Here is a 19570-nt window from a genome sequence, read left to right as displayed (position 1 = left end):
AAGGGAAGGCGAGAGGCAGCATGTACAAAGGAGGGCCTCTGGAGTGTGGAGTTCCGGAGTTTGGAGGTAGGGCCTGGGTGAGCGTGTGGGAGTGGGGCTTGGGCTCTGCACGGCAGGAGGTTGGCTCCAAGGGCAGAGGATTAGGCCCAAGAGCCCAGCAGGCTCCCCCGTAGCTAAGTGGACAGGGAAAGCTCTGGCCCCATTCCCTTCTGTTCCTCTGAGTACCCCCCCCCTGCCGTTCCCCCCCAGGGTCTCCCCCATCCCCACGGGACCCCTAACCGTGTGTGGGTCACTGGGTTTAGGAACTCCTCCCTTCCCCCAGCCACCCCTCAGGGGCGCTGGTTCCAGAGGTCCAGCCTTTACTTTTGCTCCCCCTTCCCTCCCTCCCGCTCTGTCAGGACCCGCATGGCTGGAGGGGGCCTTGGTGGGCAGAGGATCAGGCCCAGGATCTCAGCAGGTTCCTGGGGGCCCAAGTGGGCAGGAGAAACCTGGCCACGCTCCCTTTTGATCCTCTGCCCTCCCAGTGGTTCCCCAGTTTCCCCCTTCTGGCGTGGGATCCCTTCCCCTCCCCCAGCCCCCCCCCCAGGGGCGCCAGTCCCTCCCACCTCCACTTCTCCTCCCCCTTCACTACCCCCCCACGCCCCACGTCCTACCCGGTCGCTGGGGGTTCCTGCCGTCCCCTTAGGTGTCCGTGGTCCTCCACAGGTGCCTGGTACGTGCCTTAGTTGTGCTTCCTTTTTTTTAATGTTCCTTCCTATTTCTGTGCCAAAGAAAGGGTATTTAATAGGAAGTTAATGAACACTTAAAATCATTTTGTGAATCAAGAAAAGTGTCACTGTTGGGGTAGGACATTGACCTTACAAAAAGATTGCCTAAGGGGTATTGCTCAGGCAGTGTATCTTAGGGCAGAGTTGTGGTATAGGCCCATATACATATATTTTATATGTAGGCATACTGTGTGTATATATGAGAGGGAAAATATGCTTGTAGTAGGAGGGTTATAATAGGTTGAACCAAACAGTGTCTTTTTGTACAACAAAAGTGATAAAATATTAGTAGTTTCATATGTTCAAGCTAATAGACCCCTGCTCAGAATATCCACACATAAAGATAGATATCAGGAGGTAGTCTTCTATTTCTGTTAGGAAGTTTTCTGGCATGAACAGTTCATTTTGATCCATTTAAATCTGGCATGAGCCTTATTTTTTTTTTTTCACTCTCTTATGTTCTTCAGAGTGAGATATAAAACTAAAAACCTTGGAACTGCTTTAGGGCATCAGGTGTACATTCTTATAGACTTAGCATTTAAATAATTATCATAGCTATTTCATAAACTTATTCTAACAGAGCTATATTAGATATTGCTATCCCTACTTTACAAACTAAAGAAATTAAGCAGTTATCCAAAAAAAATACACATAGAAACATACCTAATAAGTAACAGTACTAGAATTTGAATCCAAGTCTTTTGGATTTCATGTTTTTGGCACCTCCCTTCTGTATCCCTTCCAAGGAACTAAAGTTCTATCAAATCAAAACCTACATTTCTCATAATATTTTTCCTCTTAAGGTTGGCTTGAGATATGGGAATCTCCTCTTTGCTGGCAGATTTTTTTTTCTATTATATTTAAAACAGTAAAAAAAAAATAGTTCATAGTTGCCTAATAGAAAGTGAAATAACATTTTTAGTTTATAAATATAGCAGATGTTTCCCCTTTTTACTCACTTTAAGAATGATTTACTTTCTCTCATATAAAGGTCCAGGATGCACTTTTATCAAAGGGAAATCCTTAAGATAGCTGAAAAGAATAGTATGTACTAATATACAGTTTTTAATTCTTCCACAGAAAAGCAGAGGGTGCAAGGAGGGCCGGGATAGAGATTGTTTGAACAGCCAAGTGTTTACCTCTTTGTGCTTTTACCACTGTGTAATATCAGATAGAGGCAATACAGCCTATGGTTTTTTCTTTCTCTTGAAACAGGTTTTCACAGTCTGTAAATATTGAAGATGTCAGTGATAAATCTAAATAGATTAAAAGAGTTATTTTAGAATAAATGCTAGCCTTTTAATTATAAATGCAGCTCACCTCATAAGTAAATCCAAAGCTTAGCTCTTTTATTGTTGTTCTTTTAAGTGACAGAAGTACTGCATTTGAATTCTGCTGTACAGCTTTCAAAGTGGTTAATATTCTGGCCTAACCATTTCTATCAGTGCTATTTTCCATGACTATTCTGAGGTTTATTTAACCCAATCTTCTTACATTTGCTTACAGTGTTCCTCATAGTTAGCATGTCTTTCTCTTTCTCTGCCTCTTCAAATGCTACTGACCTTCAGGGTTCTGTTTAATTAATACTTTTTACAACATCTTCTAGAATTTTCTAACTAACACCCATTTCTCCCTTTTCAGAATCCCCACACCGCATAGTCAGGAGAACAATTTAGTACTTAATTAGAAATCATATAGCATTTAATTCTTGAATATATATTAATCTCATCAAATAGCCTGTGTAACAACCATCCGCTAAAAAATTAACCAGAAGTTACTTGTTAACATTGCTTTTTGTTAAGTAATAGAAAGAAAGAAATTTCTAACACAGTTCTGCTTTCCCCCAGGAATGTTTTTATGGTGACATCATTCCAACATACTGTAGTCCAGGGGGCTGCAATCCATTCAATAATTGACAGTTGAAATCTTTCCAAATCAAGAAAGAAGGAAAATTAACTAGATTTGGGCATTTCAAAAAATAAATAACATAAACTAAAAACCATCTTTACTGATTTAACAGATACGTATGCACTTAGTTGAACCTGTATGCTAGGCCCCAGTGGGAACATGTCATGATGGCTGCCAAGAACACAGGCCTTGGTCCCTGGGCGTGGAAACAAATGAGAAGCAGCATCTTCTGACTGCTGCATGAGGCGTGTTGAGCAGCCTGTGCTGTCTGTTCAAGTTTTGGTTGAATGACTGTGACCAGAGTTCTTAATAAAATGCAGATTACTTGTGTTTTTCTTTTAATATCGCTCAAGTAAAATTTTACTACGTAAGTAAATTATTTCTCTGTAAATTCTGTTTTGTTCTTGTTAAATAATATTACCTACTTAATTAATCATCTGGAGATGTACAAATAAGCATTTAAAAATTAATGCAGGAGGCTGACCAAAGAAAGTATGCCTTCTCCATAGAGAAAAGTGTTTGTTAGGAGAATTTTAATTTAGGCAGAAGCACAAATTACTTAGTAAGGAATGGCACTGATATCCAGATTGTGAGATGGTTGTCAACTTATCCTCTTTTCTAAAGATCTGTGTGAAGAATATATATAGTCACCTACCTGTGTTTTTATGCTCAGCTGCTTCAAATCACTGGACTTCACCAGGTAGTCTCAAGAGCCCTCTCAAATCTTGCATTCTAACTTTAAAAAATATATGTTATGTAAATTATGTGCCTTTGAAAGTTCAAGTTTTATGGGGAGAATTATGTCATATGTTTACAGTTTAATATAGTTTGTTAGTATTTATCAAAATCAAGCAAAAGATAGACATTGAATTGGTCAGTTTAAATTTGTATGTCTCCTGACTTTGCAGTTATACTTCTGTAATTTTTTCCTGTAAATATATTCATGCATATATATGTATACAGTGTATAAAAATATTCATGTAGTATTAGCTTTAGCAACAAAAGTTTGGAAACAACGTAAATGTTCGTCAGTAATGGATAGCATTATAAATTGTGGTTCATGCATGGAATGGAACACTATGTAGCCATTAAAAAGAACAAGGAGGATTAGGGACTTCCCTGGCGGTCCATGGGTTAAGACTTTGCCTTGTAGTGCAGGGGGTGCAGGTTCAATCCCTGGTTGGGGAGCTAAGATCCCACATGCCTCATGGCCAAAAAGCCAAAACATGAAACAGAAGCAGTGTTTTAACAAATTCAATAAAGATTTTTAAATGGTCCACACACAAAAAAAAATCTTAAAAAAAAAAAAGGCGGATTTAAATATATTTAATCTGGAATTATTGTTAAGGCATATTAAGTGAAAAATGCACAGAATAGTACAGTATGCAGACATATTACCACCGGCAAAACATACATACCAAATAATGCATTCTCCATAGAGAAAGGAGTTTGTCCGGAGGGTTTTGATTTAGGCTAGAACACAAATTTCTTAGCAAAGTACATTTATTTCCTTGCACACACACACACGCCTGGACACACACATGTTTGTATGTGCATAGACGGGTATTCTAAAACTAGTGATAGCCCTCAAGTGACCTGGAATAGGAATGAGAGGCAGGCTTTTCACCGTTTTTTTTTCTCTGCCTCTCTTTTTTTTTTTTTGTACTATTTAAAATTTGTACTTGACTTTTCATCCATACCCCTTTGTACTGTTAAAATTTTTGTTAGTTCAATTTTTAGTTTAAAAAGTAAGACTTTCATGACTTAATAGCACCAAGCCTGTAAAGTGAAACTAGTTTGTCCTAAGACAAAATTAAATGAGATAAAATAGTATATATTTAAACCATTTTTTTTCCTTTGGATAGGGATTGAGAAGATCCTTCACACTCAAGACTTCATAGCTGCAGAATATATTTCAGAACTTCAGTCAACCTTTGTGAAACCATAGCTCTAGAACTCTCATTGGCTATGTATCCATGACCCTGAAAACTTCACAATTTGTTTTCTCCCTCTCTTCTGTTCCTGTCTTCTTGTCCTAGTGTCTATCCTACTTTACCATTACTACAGATTGCCTATTCAGATTTAACCTCTTAGCTTAGGGCAGAAGAATCCTCTTAGCTTAGGGCAGTCCATTAATCAAGAGCAATCAACTTTTCCTGTTCATTTGCTTTCTTGTTAATTAAATCACCTAAGTCTCTTTTGGGAAGTTTCAACAATTTATGTTAATTTTTTAGATGATTAATAATCTTCAACTCTAGTATATTACTTAGTATTAGTCAAGAATGCTAGTTATCCACTGAATATGACAGTCATGACAGGTTCTAATAGGAAGTCAAAACTAATTGTTTATTGGATATATAAAAATATTATCTTAAAAACATAAACTAGAAAACTGGAATATATAATTTATAATTTCATTCATAGTGATGAAATGGGACTCATCCCATAAGTTAAACTAAATCATAATTATAGCCCACCTTATCCCCAAAATTAATTATTTATTTAAGAAATTAAAAGGTAGGAGGGGAGTCTGTTACTTCTACAGATATTAGGTAAGCTTTACTTGAGAAGCAACTTGAAGTATTAGACATGATAGAAAATGCAAAATACATGATAAGAAATGTGTGGCCAATACATGTGTGTAAACACTCAAAATGTATTTTTCTGCATATTTACTATAGCAGCCTCCACCGTCAAATAAGTATATCAAATTTCAGTTCATTAAGGTTTCAAGAAAGTAATTAAGTGAAGTAATGAAATTCCTCCATGATCCTTTGAGCACTTTCCTAGAATGTAATTGAGAGGTGTAACACTTTTATACCCATTTATGGTTTTCTGATTTGCAGGTGTAGCAAGTAACACTATCCAGCCTACTCCACAGACTATTCCGGCCATTGATCCTGCACTTTTCAATACAGTTTCCCAGGGTAAGTCAGCTGTTTTATGAGATATAGTGTTTCTGCTGTTTGGGGGCGTTGTTTTGTACTTTTATCTTAGGAGTGCAATGTATTTGAATGTCTAGGTAATTTGAAACACATTTCTTTGAATGCCTTTATTCACTAGATTCTCCAGTAAACCAAGATTGTTTCTTATTATCAAAAATACCTAAATCCAAAGGCATTCTCTCTTTTTTTTTAAATCTTTTCAACTTCTTTTTTTTTCCCCCACTTGGTTGTTCTGTTTGTTTAATTTGGTCATTCTTATTCAGAGTTTTCTTCATGTGTCTGCTGAGATTAGTCCTTTTATATTTAGAATGAAGATGTTGATTGATTATTTTCAGTAGATGTTATTGAATTTCCCCCGATACTATGTCTGCAGGTCTGTTTCTCACTTGATTTTTCTGTTCTCCCCTGTGAGTGGGAACAGGCCATTCAGCTTCCTCCTGCATCTCAGCCATGGATGAGGAGATCTTTTCTTGGAGAGGGATGGCAAAGGGTGTACCACACATACCTTGTCCGTCCTAGCTCTGTCCAGGAAGTTAATTCCACAATTTTAGAGAGACATTCTCTATCTTTTTTGCCTAGGGTCTCATGTGAGAGATGGGAAGCCATTAAGGCTGAGGGTGTACAGGTATGCAGAGGTTGATAGAGGGGGGAAGGATGTGAAACTAGTGCAGATAATTGTTTTAGACTGACTCAGTAAAGATCCCCCCAGTCCCACTCCTCATACAGCTAGACCCTCTCTGAAGTTTCTCTGGAGAGGCTCCCCAGTTGCCTCCTATATTACATGTTCTGAGTTGGGATTTTTTTTGACACTGTTTTATCTAACAGCATACCTTCACTTAATTTCTACTTTTCTAGAAGTTTCTTTAAATCTCTTGTCAATTATCCTTTCCAGTTTTTACACTCTTTTCTCTTCTCTGCTTTTCCTTCAGTTTTAGAATTTTATTTCGTTTTACCTTATCATTTTAATATAGTTTCAGAAGGAAAAATAGTCAATTATGTATGCTTAGTCTACCATCTAGAACTAGAACCCTGGAATTCTTTACCCAACCAAACTGTCAGGTATGAAGGCAAAATAAATATTATTAAATATGTAAGGATTCTGAAGTTTTGCCTACCATACACCATTTCTAAGGAAGTTATCAGAAGAAGTTACTCCATCAAGAAAAGAATGATAACCAAGAAAAGAAATACGAGATATAAGAATTGGTGAAATTAATCTTAGGTCACCTAAAGAAAAAGTCCATTGACAGCTTTTCCATAGGCTTGAAAAGCAATTGCTCTAAAATTAGAACAGAAAATCAGAGCTCCCCTCCTTTAAGAAAAATCAAGTGGATTCTATGCAATACATAGAATAAGAAGCTGTAGACTGGGAAAGAAATGGATAAGAAGCTGTAGAATTCCTTTCCCAAGAAGAACGAAAAGATGCAAGAAAACATTTTAAATCGTACAAGTAGTTTCAAGTAAGAAGCAAACTGAAATATGCCGTGATTTTGAGCAATAATAGAATTATGAAATATAAGAAAAGGGATTTTGTTTGACTTGGACACAAAGAACATTCTCCTTGCAATGGCATAGGCTTATCACAAACAGAATACTTTATTCAGGGCAGAATATAAATCAACACTGACAAGTGAAGGTAGAGAGATATTTCTGGAAGTTGAAAGGTGGAATAAAAGAAAGCTGTTATTAGGATGAGTGTCCAGAAGTGAAATGTTGTGATTTTTTTCTAGAGTTGATGGAATGAGAAGTAGAAGACAAAAGTAAGCAACTAAGAAATTTAAAAGCACTAATAAATTTAGAAGGAGACAGGGCAGGAGAGGAGGATAGTGAGATAAATTCTTTACCTTTCATAGCAGAGTGTCAGTAGAGAAAGCCTAAAGACTGATAAATCAAGAAATGGTATAAGCTTATCAACTGGGGTTAGGGAAGTAACCTAGAGAAAACAAAAAATAGAAATAATTCAACAGTGAAGTGGGCAGGGGCAAGGTAGATGACTTATTTAAGTGTATGAGTTATGTTAAGTTTATTCTACTTTTCCTGGTTTTATTAAAAGCAGATAAGTTATAAAACCTAAAATCAAGAGCTGCAATGGCCTTTGAATCCTGAAAGGCCTAGTTTAAGAGTATGTGTATGGGGCTTCCCTGGTGGCACAGTGGTTGAGAGTCCGCCTGCTGATGCAGGGGATACGGGTTTGTGCCCCAGTCCGGGAAGATCCCACATGCCGCGGAGCGGCTGGGCCCGTGAGCCATGGCCGCTGAGCCTGCGCGTCCAGAGCCTGTGCTCCACAACGGGAGAGGCCATAGCAGTGAGAGGCCCACGTACCGCAAAAAAAAAAGAGTCTGTGTATGTTTCATGGGGGAACACAGTGCTAAGGTAAGAAGAGTAAAGAAACTATAATAAACTAGCAAATTACCCAAGAACATAGTGGAAAATGTCTATTAGTAGACAGATAACCTGCCCAGTAAATACTATATTCCTCTGTTAACTTGTTTTCCAGATTCCTCTCTACAGTCCCATGTACCTGTAAAAGCTCTCCCTAAAATATGATGTGAAAATATCAGAAGCAGACTAGACAGAACAGTGAAACAGAATAAAGAATCCAGAAATCAGGCCACACAGTATGGGAATTAAAATAATGACAAAAGTGGCATTTGGAACAGTGTGGCAAGAAAAACAAAACATCAGAACTGATGTTAGAAAAAATATATATTAGATACTATCCCCCAATTCCTGTATCTCATTTGGTTGTATCTTAACAGGTTAGACTAATGAAAAGTAATAAATTGCATACAGCAAAAGATTTCTTCTCCCCATTATATTGTTAAAATGCAACTAATAGACCAGGAGGAAATCAATACTTAAAAAAATAAAGAATTACTGTTCAGAGCATATATAAAGAGCTCCTGCAAATAAATAAATAAAACTTAATAGGGAAAAAAACAGAGAAATAAACATAGGGAATGATTTGTATGCTGTTGGTGGGAATATAAATTGGTGAAGCCTTCTTCAGTAGCATTCTGTCACTGTCAGAATTGCAATTTTTTTTTGACTCAGCTATTCCACTTTTGGGAATCTATCTTAGAGAAATATTTAGACATGAGCACAAAGTGTATTTACAAGGGTATTTTATTTCAGCATCACTTGTATTAGTAGAAAACAATTTTAAACGTCTATTAATGAGAAATTATGGCTCATCTGTCCTATGGAATACTGTGCACATATTAAAAAAGGTTAAATACTTTTATAGTGAATTTGTGGCTCACTCTGAAGAGGAGAATGGAATTGGGAAGGTAGGTATTTGAAGTTCAGTATTTACTTTTTTAACTTGTATATACCTGATAGTATTAGAGTGCGAATAACAACTTACTTCTTAAAGGTTTTTTAAAAATTAAATAGAATATATGAAAAATATTTAGTATGGTTCGTGACATAATAATATTCTGCCTCTAATCATTGCTGTTGCCATTATTAAGTGATGTGTCCTGGCGATGCCTGGATTTAAGGGATCAGTACTGTACTTTATATTTACCTCCAAGATTTACTTCAGGGAATCAGATGATTCCCATAAGTTTTTTGCCTATGCTTTCCATTCAAGTCAGAGGATAATTGAGTACACTAGGATCAGATTATCCAAGGTCCTTCACATGCATTTCTAGTTAAGTAGGAAAAAATCTCTAAAGACCCATTTCGGAAATATTTACAATTAAGTATTCCATCTTCTGCCAAGGTTAGATAAATCAACCTTGGAAATAGATGCTTCTAGCAACTGAGCATGCAGGGATTTCTCTTTATACCAAATAATGTTACCTTTGATCCAGTGCTGACCCAGGCTCTTTCCCCCGGAATAGAGAACTTAACTGATGGCTCTACCTCTCCTCTGCCCGGTTCTTGTCCTGCCCTATGAAGGGGAGAAGCAGCTCTGTGATAAAGACAGTCTTCTTGAAGGCATCTGGAACTTATAAGCACAGATTTCAAAAAAGAGATATTATATTAAATTAGACAACTTCTCTAATTCTTTTTTTTTTTTAACGGTTGGATTAGCTGTATGTGATCTTTCTTTTTTCTAATTCTTTAAACACCTTTTAGGTCCACAGTGTGCTCTCTCTGGTTCTGATTATGGCTTCTGGTAAATTTTAATGATAGAAAAAAAACAGCTTTCATTTAGGTGCCTTAAGTAATAGTTACTATTTTGAATATAAAATCAGAGAAACTGAAATTGAATAGTTGTTCTCTTCCTGAAATGTGTTTTCCTTTGTTATGTCTTTTTTACTTTCTCTATTTAGTTTTTAAATGCTAATTTAAAAGAATCCTAACTAGGAAGCAGATTTTATTTAATTTAAAATTTTAATTCATGTGTTTTATTATTAATGACTTATAGATAATATTTTTAAAGGAAAGAAAGCTTGAAATATTACAAAATAGCAAAAGTAACTATTTGACATGGCTTTTTAAGTTCTTTATATATTTATATATATATTATATATTTATATAGAATATTTTTATATATTCTACATAAATATATATTTACTTATAAATATTTATATATTTAATTGGTAAAAATAAATCTTAACATCTATATAAATTTATAAATTACATTTTGCATCTAAATCTAAGTTGGTTCTTATCATCTAGTTATTACATTTTATAAGATAGTTACATAATTTGTCATACATGCTGTAAGCTATATATTATGTATCTGTAATTATAGTTTTCTAAGATATTCATTTTATAAATATTGAAATTGTTATACCATAAAAAAATGCAATATTTTTGTTTTTAAATAGTTTTATCACTAGTAGATAAGTTTAGTTTATAAAAACTAAAATAGTAACGGAGTTCTTACTACTATACACATTTTTATCTTATTAATAAATAAGTGATATGTCAGCAAAACAGTGTTAAAGCTGATGCTGTAAAAAATAAAATTAGTCCTGAGCATTAGGGCTTTCCTCCAGCAAGTCCAGTAAATTCTGGATAGATGTCTTACATATTTAAACATTGCCTGGAGATAGAAGAATAGATTATTAAAGCACAAAATGAGTAGTATTAAGGTAAACTTAATTTTCATAGATGTCTCACTCACCTAGATAATATGTCTCACTCACCTAGATAATAGTATACATCTAGGTGACTAGAGCCTCTCAATATACTTTGAAAAAACATTGATGAATCTTTCAGTAAAAAAAATAAGAAGTGTGCCTGACTAAATTGTCAAAAGAACTGCAGGACAGTTGTTTTTTAGGTTTAATGGGTAAGAAATGCCAAGTCACTACAATACTAAAAATAGAACTGTGGAGAAACTGTTTTTTGTTTTTTAAATATATAATTACATTTTACTAGTTTATTCATTTGTATTTCTTACGTTTAGGCAAGACCAGAATTCAGGGAAATTAAAATAAGTTCTGTTAAAATTGGAATGTGTAATCTCTGATTCACAACAGTAAGGACCAACTCTTAATATAAGCTTTAATAATATTAATTCAACAAATATTTGAAGGCTTTGTATGTGTAACACACTGGGCTAGTTACTATATGTAGATGTATAAGTGCATTAAAATCTTAAAATCTGAAATTTAATTAATGTTTAATTCTATGTGAACTTTTATTCCTTTTAAAATGTGGGAAAGAATTTAAAGTACAGACAGCTTTTTTATATTCCTTTGTTGAAGTTATTCAGCACTTACACTGGGCTAGAAACTTTAGGATACATTGTTTCAGTATTCTTTTTTGAAAATTTTTAGAAAATAATAATTTGGATAAGAATTTAGTATCAGAGTATCTGGAATTGCTAAATACTTTGAAGTCCTTGCCTAGGGAATGTCAAAGTTTTCATTTAATGCTGTACTATCTGGCAAAATTAAAAGCAACTAAAAAAAGTAATTATATTTATAACTACAAGCTTATAAACAGGATCAAAATATATGTTCATTTAGAAACAGAATCGAAATATATTATCTTTTCATTATATTGTATGCCCCCAGCCTTCTGACCAGTTCTCCTTAGAGTCCTCATAAAAATTTCTAAAGAAAATTGTATTTATTTCCAAAGATAAGACACAAAGTCAGTTTTAATTTCACCTTTAGAAATATATATTCAAGTATATTCAAATCTTAGATTAAATGAAATGTTTTCAGTGTGTTTTTTTTACCCAAATTATTTAGTTGGGCTCATCCATATCAATCATAGTGTAACTAGAAAACTTGCTGGAAAAAAATTTGGACAAATAATTGGTAAGGGTTGTTTACATGTTTAAAAATTGTGTAGTGTAATGATATGTCTTAGTTAAACCGTAGAGTTTTGTATATGGACAGCACAAAAATGCAAACTATTTTCTTCCTTAAAAAAAGGTAGATGACTTATGTAATTTTTTAACATAAAGTTTGTTATTTAATTTTTTTTGAGTTATATTTATATTCTAGTTCAAATGAGGGTTGAATGGTTTAGTCTGTGTGTATTTATTGTTCCATGAAGAGAGTCTCAGCAATTCTAACATACACACCAAAGCAATTTTCCTTGTTTTATACAGAATATGATTTTTTTTGCAGTTAATTTGCCAAAATATAAAGGCTTCCAGTTTATGACTTCTGGTAGGAAAATCTTGCTCATATAAGTTGTTATGTATTGACATCTGTATGGTTTATATTAGTAATTTAAAAATTTAAAAGCATAAAGAAACTATTCAAATACAACTGGGGATTGGGGAAAACAACCTTCAGTTTTTAATATAACCTTAAACATTTTCTGTAATCTTGAATATAAGCATTTACCTAGCCTAAAAGAACGCTTCCTATATTCTTTATAAATGTCTTAATTACTCTGTATTTCTCTTAGGAGATATCCGACTAACACCAGAGGACTTTGCTAGAGCTCAGAAATACTGCAAATATGCTGGCAGTGCTTTGCAGTATGAAGATGTCAGCACTGCAGTGCAGAATCTACAGAAGGCCCTCAAGTTACTGACTACAGGCAGAGAATGAAGCCTTTGTACAACATCCATGCATTTTTGGCTTAAAGAACTAACAGTCCACTACTCTATCTTCAGCCTATCAGGAGCATATTTTAAGGAAGACTTCAGTTCCATTGACTATAACAATGGAATCTGTGTCTGTGTATCAGATTCCTGTTGAAGCATTCGTCAGCAGCCTCAACCAGTTTTCATTGTCCATTTAGTGGATTCAGTAGTCTCTGGGTATATAAGGCTGATGTGAGCAAGGTCCTAAAAATGCCCATTTGAACCCTGCTTGTTCAAAAAATGAGAACACACTTTTATAAAATGTATTGGGAATTAGCTTTGTATCTTAATCTACGTAAATTAAGGAATTTTTTAATCTATAATCTGGACAAACAGACCATATTACTTTGCTATAAAATTCTAAATTTAACTTTTAATAAAGATTGCCAGAATATTCTAGAAATGTTTTTGTTTTCCTCAGGACTTCTGAAACAGATACGAACATCCTAAACTGTTGAATCTGAAAGAGATTATGTTCAAATTTCAATTTATATTCATATTAAATATAGCTACATTAAAAGTTAAAATGTTCATGGAAGGAAATGTAATAAGGTAAAGAGGTAGAATCAGTTTTAGACGTAAGAGTAATGTTGGTTGCTCAACTGTTTTTCCTTATTCATTGACGCTTACGGTGCATTGGTATTTGCTTCCTAGGCAGTTTGACTGCATGTGTTAGAGAATGAAAACAAGACATTTGTAGTAATGCCTGGAAACTTGGTGCTTTGAGTTAAGGTTCTCCTCTGCTGCTATGGAATGGATTCCATAGAGTGAATAGTTATGAATGATGCAGAAGATTATAAAAACATAGACTCTCAGTTGTTAAGTTTATAAGTTATGTGGGAATTATGGACTTCCTATGTCACCTGCATTTGTGCTGTTTCAAAAATAAATACAAGGATTCTTTTAACTAATTCAGTTTATCACAGAGCCAAATGTCTGTTTTGCATGCTAAAATTGTCACTTTTCTAAAGTCATTATTTTTAGTTATAAGAATGTAAAGAGAGAGAAATTTGGCAGATTTACCTAAATTATCTGGTCCATTTCATTCATTCCACTAATATTGGGAATCTTTTAACATAGGGGTCAGCAAACTATGGTCCATGGGCTGGCCATTTGTGTAAATAAAGTTTCATTGAAACCAAATAATAGCCATTTATTTATGTTTTGTGTTTGGTTGCTTTCCACGATAGCAGAATTATAAGGCCTGCAAGTCTAAAATATGTACTACTTGGCCCTTTAAGGAAAAGTTTGCTGACCCCTGTTCTGACAGTCTGAAAGAAAATGAATCATTATCTCATAATCTCTTATGTCCCCCTATTTTTCTTTGCATAAGTGTAATGTTATTTATATAGAGTTCGATAGAATGAATATTGACAGAATAAACTGTTCTAAATTATTGCAAAAACAAGCCCCCCAAAAACATACCTCCTGAAAAACATTTTCATATCTTTCACAGCTGAATTCTTAAAACATTTGCAGGGTTCAACATTTGCATCTGGAGTTCCAGGACTCTGATATAGTTCTATAGAAGTTTATTGAAGTAGAAAAATGACTAGGGTGATATTTCATGTTATAAAAGATAAATGTAAAATACAGTTCAGCAAATTTTAATTCAAATCCTAACATGTCTGGCCACTAGGAAGAAAACTGTCACCTCTCATTTCACACCCTACCTGTTGCTCCCAGTTGGGAGAGCACATGGAGGGGAGAAGATGCTGTGGAAACCACGGAGTCCACTGAGAAGTGAGCTGTGATGTAGCAGAAATCCCAGTTGTTTTGTGGCCCGTTACTTTAAAATGCTTTCTTGCATGAAGGGATTGAACTATAAAGATTTTTTAGCTTTCATCTGCATATAAAATCTGACAGGAGAAAGTTAGAAATTTTCTGATGTAACACTAGGGTAAATAGTTTTCATTTGGTCAGTCAACATGTATTTATTGAGCAGCTACTATGTGCCTGGTATTGTCCTTTGCATGAGGAAACAGCAGAAAACAAGAAAAAGAAATCCCTGCCTCATAGAGTTTTATTCTAATGGGAAGGAAACGGACAAACTTAATAAAAAGTATATCATATATTCTATTCAACCAGTGGTTTTGAACATGTAATTGTTAGAAATGTAAATCTCAGACCCTACCCCAGTCCTACCCAATCAGAAATTCCAAGGGTGGGGCCCAGCCTTCTGAGATTTAAGAAACACTTTACAAAACACTTCTTGTAATCTGGTGGTCCCTCAAGTCAGTGGTTTAGCCCTACTCCCATCGGAAAGATTGAGAGTCTGGGAGGAAGATTCGCCTGAAGTGTGCCTGGACGCCCAGCATCAGTGTCACGTGGGATGGGAATCACACTTCAGGAACTTCTGTATTAGACAGTGATAAATGCTCTGGAGAAAACCACAGTATGGGATAGGAAATGCTTGGGTGTGTGTGGGCCTGTGCATGTTTAAATAGGATGGAATAAGCCTCACTGAGGTGACAGTTGAGTGAAAAGGGAAAGGGAGGAAGAGTATTCGTGGCAGAGGGAGGTCGACAGAGGAGGGAAGAGGGGATAAGTGAGGAACGCTGGTGAAGGAGCGAGAAGCTCAGGATTACACAGGCTTTTTGTAAAACACTAAGCTTTTCCTCTGAGCAAGATAGGGAGCCACTCAAAGGTTTTGAACAAGAGTAGCCACAACTTTTAAAAGGATCATATTGGCTACTGTGTTGAGACAAGACCATAAGGTGGGCAAGGGTGGAAGCTAGGAGAGGAGTTAAAAAGAGTATTGCAACAATTCAAGGTGCAGTGTTATGATGGCTTAGATCAGGAGAAGAAGTGGAAGTTATACAGTGTAGTGGGTTTCTGTAGAGCCACAGTATTTCTGATAAACCGGATCTGAGGTATGAGCATAGAAGGAGTGAAGGTTGACTCCCCAAATTTAACTTGAACGCTTAGAAGGAGCAAGTAGTCATTAATTGCAGTGGGGAAAGTCACGGAATTCTGCTGACATTTAGGCTGAAGTACAGTGTTTCCAAGTTCTTGTGAGCATCCCAGTAAAACTATTTGATAATATTGTTTTGTCAGTACAGACAGAGGAGGAAGAAGAAAAGATAAGTTCTGTCTACAGTGATTGTCACAGACATCTCACCAAATCACTGCTGAACTGGACCTAGAAGCCAAGAACGGTTCCCAAGGTTATGGTCAAGGAAGTTTGCAGGCTTCAAGATTACACCCATGAAAAAGACCCCAGTTACAGGTCTTGAAAATTAACATCCTAGTATTCATAGAATTTATTTATATGTAACTTGTACTTCTAGAAATGTGACGTCACTGTGTATGGGTTAAGAAATGGTTATATACTGTCCTTTCTAAAGAAACTTAAATCCTAATAGCATTGTTACAATTATCTTCAACTTGAAAACAACAATAACTGACTCAGGGTTGAATGTTTTTGGTGATCTGCACGGCTTTCTCTACCCATCCCCATTTTTTTTTAACTTTACTCATTTTATGTTCCAAAGCAATTGGATCAGATCATCTAGTTTGGACAGTACATAAACCTCCACCAGTAGAAAAGTTCTATTTTCAAGAATTTTAAGGCACCCCTCATATGGAAATATGCTCACCTGGTTCGTTGTAATCTTTGATGTCCGTGTGGGATTCTGAGACTAAAAGCTCATTTAATGGAGTATACTTAAGTGGGACTAATTTCAACTAAGTGATACTTTAATAATAGTAAATATAATAACTAACATTTGAGTGTTTACTCAATGTCAGGCACTATTCTGAGTATTTTACATGTATTCATTTAATCTTGCCAGCGATCCTGAGAGGTGGGTCCTACCATTGGTCCCCGTTTACAGATGAGACAACCACAGGGTAATAAATTTGCCTGAGGCTACACAGCTAATATTGAAATTTTCTAAGCTCACGCTGCCTATTTCAGGCAATAATATTATCATCCATGTAGGTAAAGGATCAGTTAAATTATTATGAGAATGAGATGTTATCAAGGTCACTGGACAATTCCTTTTATTAGTGGGACGTGTAGCAACTAGATTTTTTTGTTATCCGGACAATATGTTCCAATTAACTGTGGGTGCTAGGCAGTGAATACAGGGCATGATCACACACGCTGGAGCCATGGCCTGACAGCAAATGGAGTTTGTGTCCAGAGAGAAAATAGGCAGATTTGAATGACTGGTGCAATGGATTAATATGTCATCTGGAGAGAGTTCCACATCACTAGGGAGTCCTGGGTTTCCCAGACACACCTGTTTTTTTCTCTTTATTTTAAACAACATAGCTGTTTTTCCTAACTACGTAGCTATCACAGGACTTAAAAACAACAGTAATGTTTATAATTAGTTATTTCTTTAAATTAAATTTTTGCCCAAAAGTATGAGACAAGAACACCTATCCCTTAACTTTAGATATCCCTTAAAATTGCGGGGAAAAGAAATGATTGCATAACAATAATCCATGAATATAACTTCCTGGAGAACTATCTTCATAGTGAGCAATATTGGGAGATTTCATAAAAATGTTAGTATCATCCATTTGTTGAAAAATATGAATATGTATTGAGCGTCTACCATAAATTAAAGTTTAACATGATAGTGCTGTACCGTATGAGAGGTTATGTAGGAGACACAGTCATTCTTCCTGCAGAAAGTCAGGGAAGGCCTGGGAAAAGAGATCGACCTGCAGGTTTGCCAGAGAGAGAAGCAGGGAGAACTTAGCAAAAATAAAACGTGATCAAAAACATGGAGAAAAAAATGTTAGAAATTCAGGGAATTTGAGGAATTTAGTGTTGCTGTGACAGATGGCTTATCAAGACCAAGAGTTATAAATGTGAGATTGCATACGTGGGAAGATGTTATGGACTAAATAGTCTCCCCCCGAAACTTCACAGGTTGAAGCCCTGCCTCCCAATGTGACTATATTTGGATATAGGGCCTTTGGGGAGGTAATTAAGGTTAAATGAGGTCATAAGGGTGGGACCCTAAGTCCATAGGGCTGGTGTTATTGGAAATAAGAGATGCCAGAGTTGTCTCCATGGTCACGCGAGGGCACAATGAGAAGGCGGCCACCTACAAGCCAGAAAAAATGAACTCACCAGAACCCCACCCTGTTGGCACCTTGATCTTGGACTTCCAACCTAAATTTCTCACAGTTTAAGGCTTTGATCGCCTCAGATATGCTCCTAACATATTGGTTGCTGGCTTTATATTGGTAAACCATCAAGTTGGTTTTGTCTTTTTGACCCCTCAGCTGTGTTATTTTGTGTTGTGATAAAGGAGCCATTCAAAGTCCCTTGAGAAAGAAGAAGAATTTAGATTTGTCTATTGTGCTGTGCTTTTATACTTTTTTTTTGGGGGGGCTGCGTTGGGTCTTCGTTGCTGCGTGCAGGCTTTCTCTAGTTGCAGCGAGCATGGTCTACTCTTTGTTGTGGTGCACGGGCTTCTCATTGCAGTGGCTTCTCTTGTTGCGGAACACAGGCTCTAGGACGCACGGGCTTCAGTAGTTGCAGCACGCGGGCTCAGTAGTTGCAGACCCTAGAGCACATGCTCAGTAGTTGTGGCACACGGGCTTAGTTGCTCCGTGGCATGTGGGATCTTCCTGGACCAGGGATCGAACCCGTGTTCCCTAAATTGGCAGGTGGATTCTTAACCACTGCACCACCAAGGGAGTCCCTATACTATTTTATATAAAACTAATAATACCCCTCTAACAACCATAACTTGGCAAAATTACTATTTACATCTTCACCTTATATATCATGTAAGTTAAATATATATATAGATAGATCATTAGATGCTAAGTATGGTGAGAGCTATTTATACATCTGTGAATCCCTAGTATTTCACATGATGTCTGTTGCATATTAAGTATCCCTAACTGGCAAAATTAATAGATGAATGAGTGGAAGAATAAAGATATTATACTGAACTCATAAAATAAATGTTAATTGTGTTCAGAAACCTCAAATATTGTGTTCAAAGTTCTCAAATATTGAAGTGTAAGATAAATTTATAAGGATAATTACATCCAAATGTTCTGAAATCATTTGTTAATCATTGCTATCTAAGAAACCCTCATTCCACAATATCAGAATATTGGAATATTGGTAGAATCCATCTATACCACCCAGTAAGTCTTGATTACTAATTCAAATACATGGTTCTTTATCTGTTGAAAACATGAAGGATAACAGTGACTTAGATATGCTCAGAACATTCTTATCATATATACTAATAACATCTTTGTAACAACATACATGTTCCCTGCTGGCAGCTTATAGGTTCTCAGTCTATCTGTACTCTAGCAGATATTAACATGTTCAAGCCCATTGGAGTTATTTGACAAAAAAACCTCTGTCTTAAAAGTAGGGGGAAAAAAATACTCAGGCCACAGTGAAAATTGGAAATAATTGTGGTGTCTGAGGAAATTGTAACTGAAAGATTGTTTTTACAGATGAATGGGCAAATAAAAGTTTAAAATTTTAGAAGCAGCCACTGAGACCTGAACATTTTGAGAAAAGTCAGAACTCATTTGAATTTTTTTTCTCAGTATATACTACTTTATTCTACCCACTGCTCCAAAGACAAGCAACTGAAGAAAAGGTGTGAAGATTATAAAACCATGGGCAAAGGGTGATATAATGCAAAGTGTTCTATTCTGAGTCAGGTAACTGTGGTTCCAGTACCCTTGTTGCTGTAATCTTTTCTGCCCATTGACTAGAGAAAATTTACCCTCCCTGACCTTCCTCTGAGCATTAGTCGTCCCGCATATAACATAAGCAGCTTGGTTTAGATATCTAATGTCCTTTAAAGATCTAAGATTCCTTAAGTCTCTGACTACTCCATAGATTTCTGTAGGCAAATTTTGAGGTTAGGTCAGTGGTCCTTGAATCAGTCTTCATTTGAACTAGACACATTATACCATGTTTTCAAAACTTAAAT

General features: G+C 35.8%; 1 protein-coding gene across 3 annotated transcripts in view; it reads left to right on the top strand.

Annotated features, from left to right (window-relative positions):
* Positions 1-14559, top strand: part of VTA1 (vesicle trafficking 1) — a 66551-nt gene extending 51992 nt beyond the window's left edge. For all 3 annotated transcript variants that reach the window (XM_082855693.1, XM_082855694.1, XM_082855695.1), the window contains exons 7-8: positions 5522-5602; positions 12452-14559. In XM_082855693.1, coding sequence (XP_082711819.1) covers positions 5522-5602; positions 12452-12597 — 227 coding nt within the window. In that variant the 3' untranslated portion in view covers positions 12598-14559. The remainder of the gene's footprint in view (positions 1-5521; positions 5603-12451) is intronic.
* Positions 14560-19570: the final 5011 nt, after the last annotated feature.

Source organism: Leucopleurus acutus, assembly GCF_964270905.1.
Source record: "Leucopleurus acutus genome assembly, chromosome: 15".
In the NCBI taxonomy this organism is placed as follows: domain Eukaryota; kingdom Metazoa; phylum Chordata; class Mammalia; order Artiodactyla; family Delphinidae; genus Leucopleurus; species Leucopleurus acutus.
The sequence above is the reverse complement of the archived record's forward strand: the minus strand, read 5'-3'. Positions and strand labels throughout refer to the sequence as shown.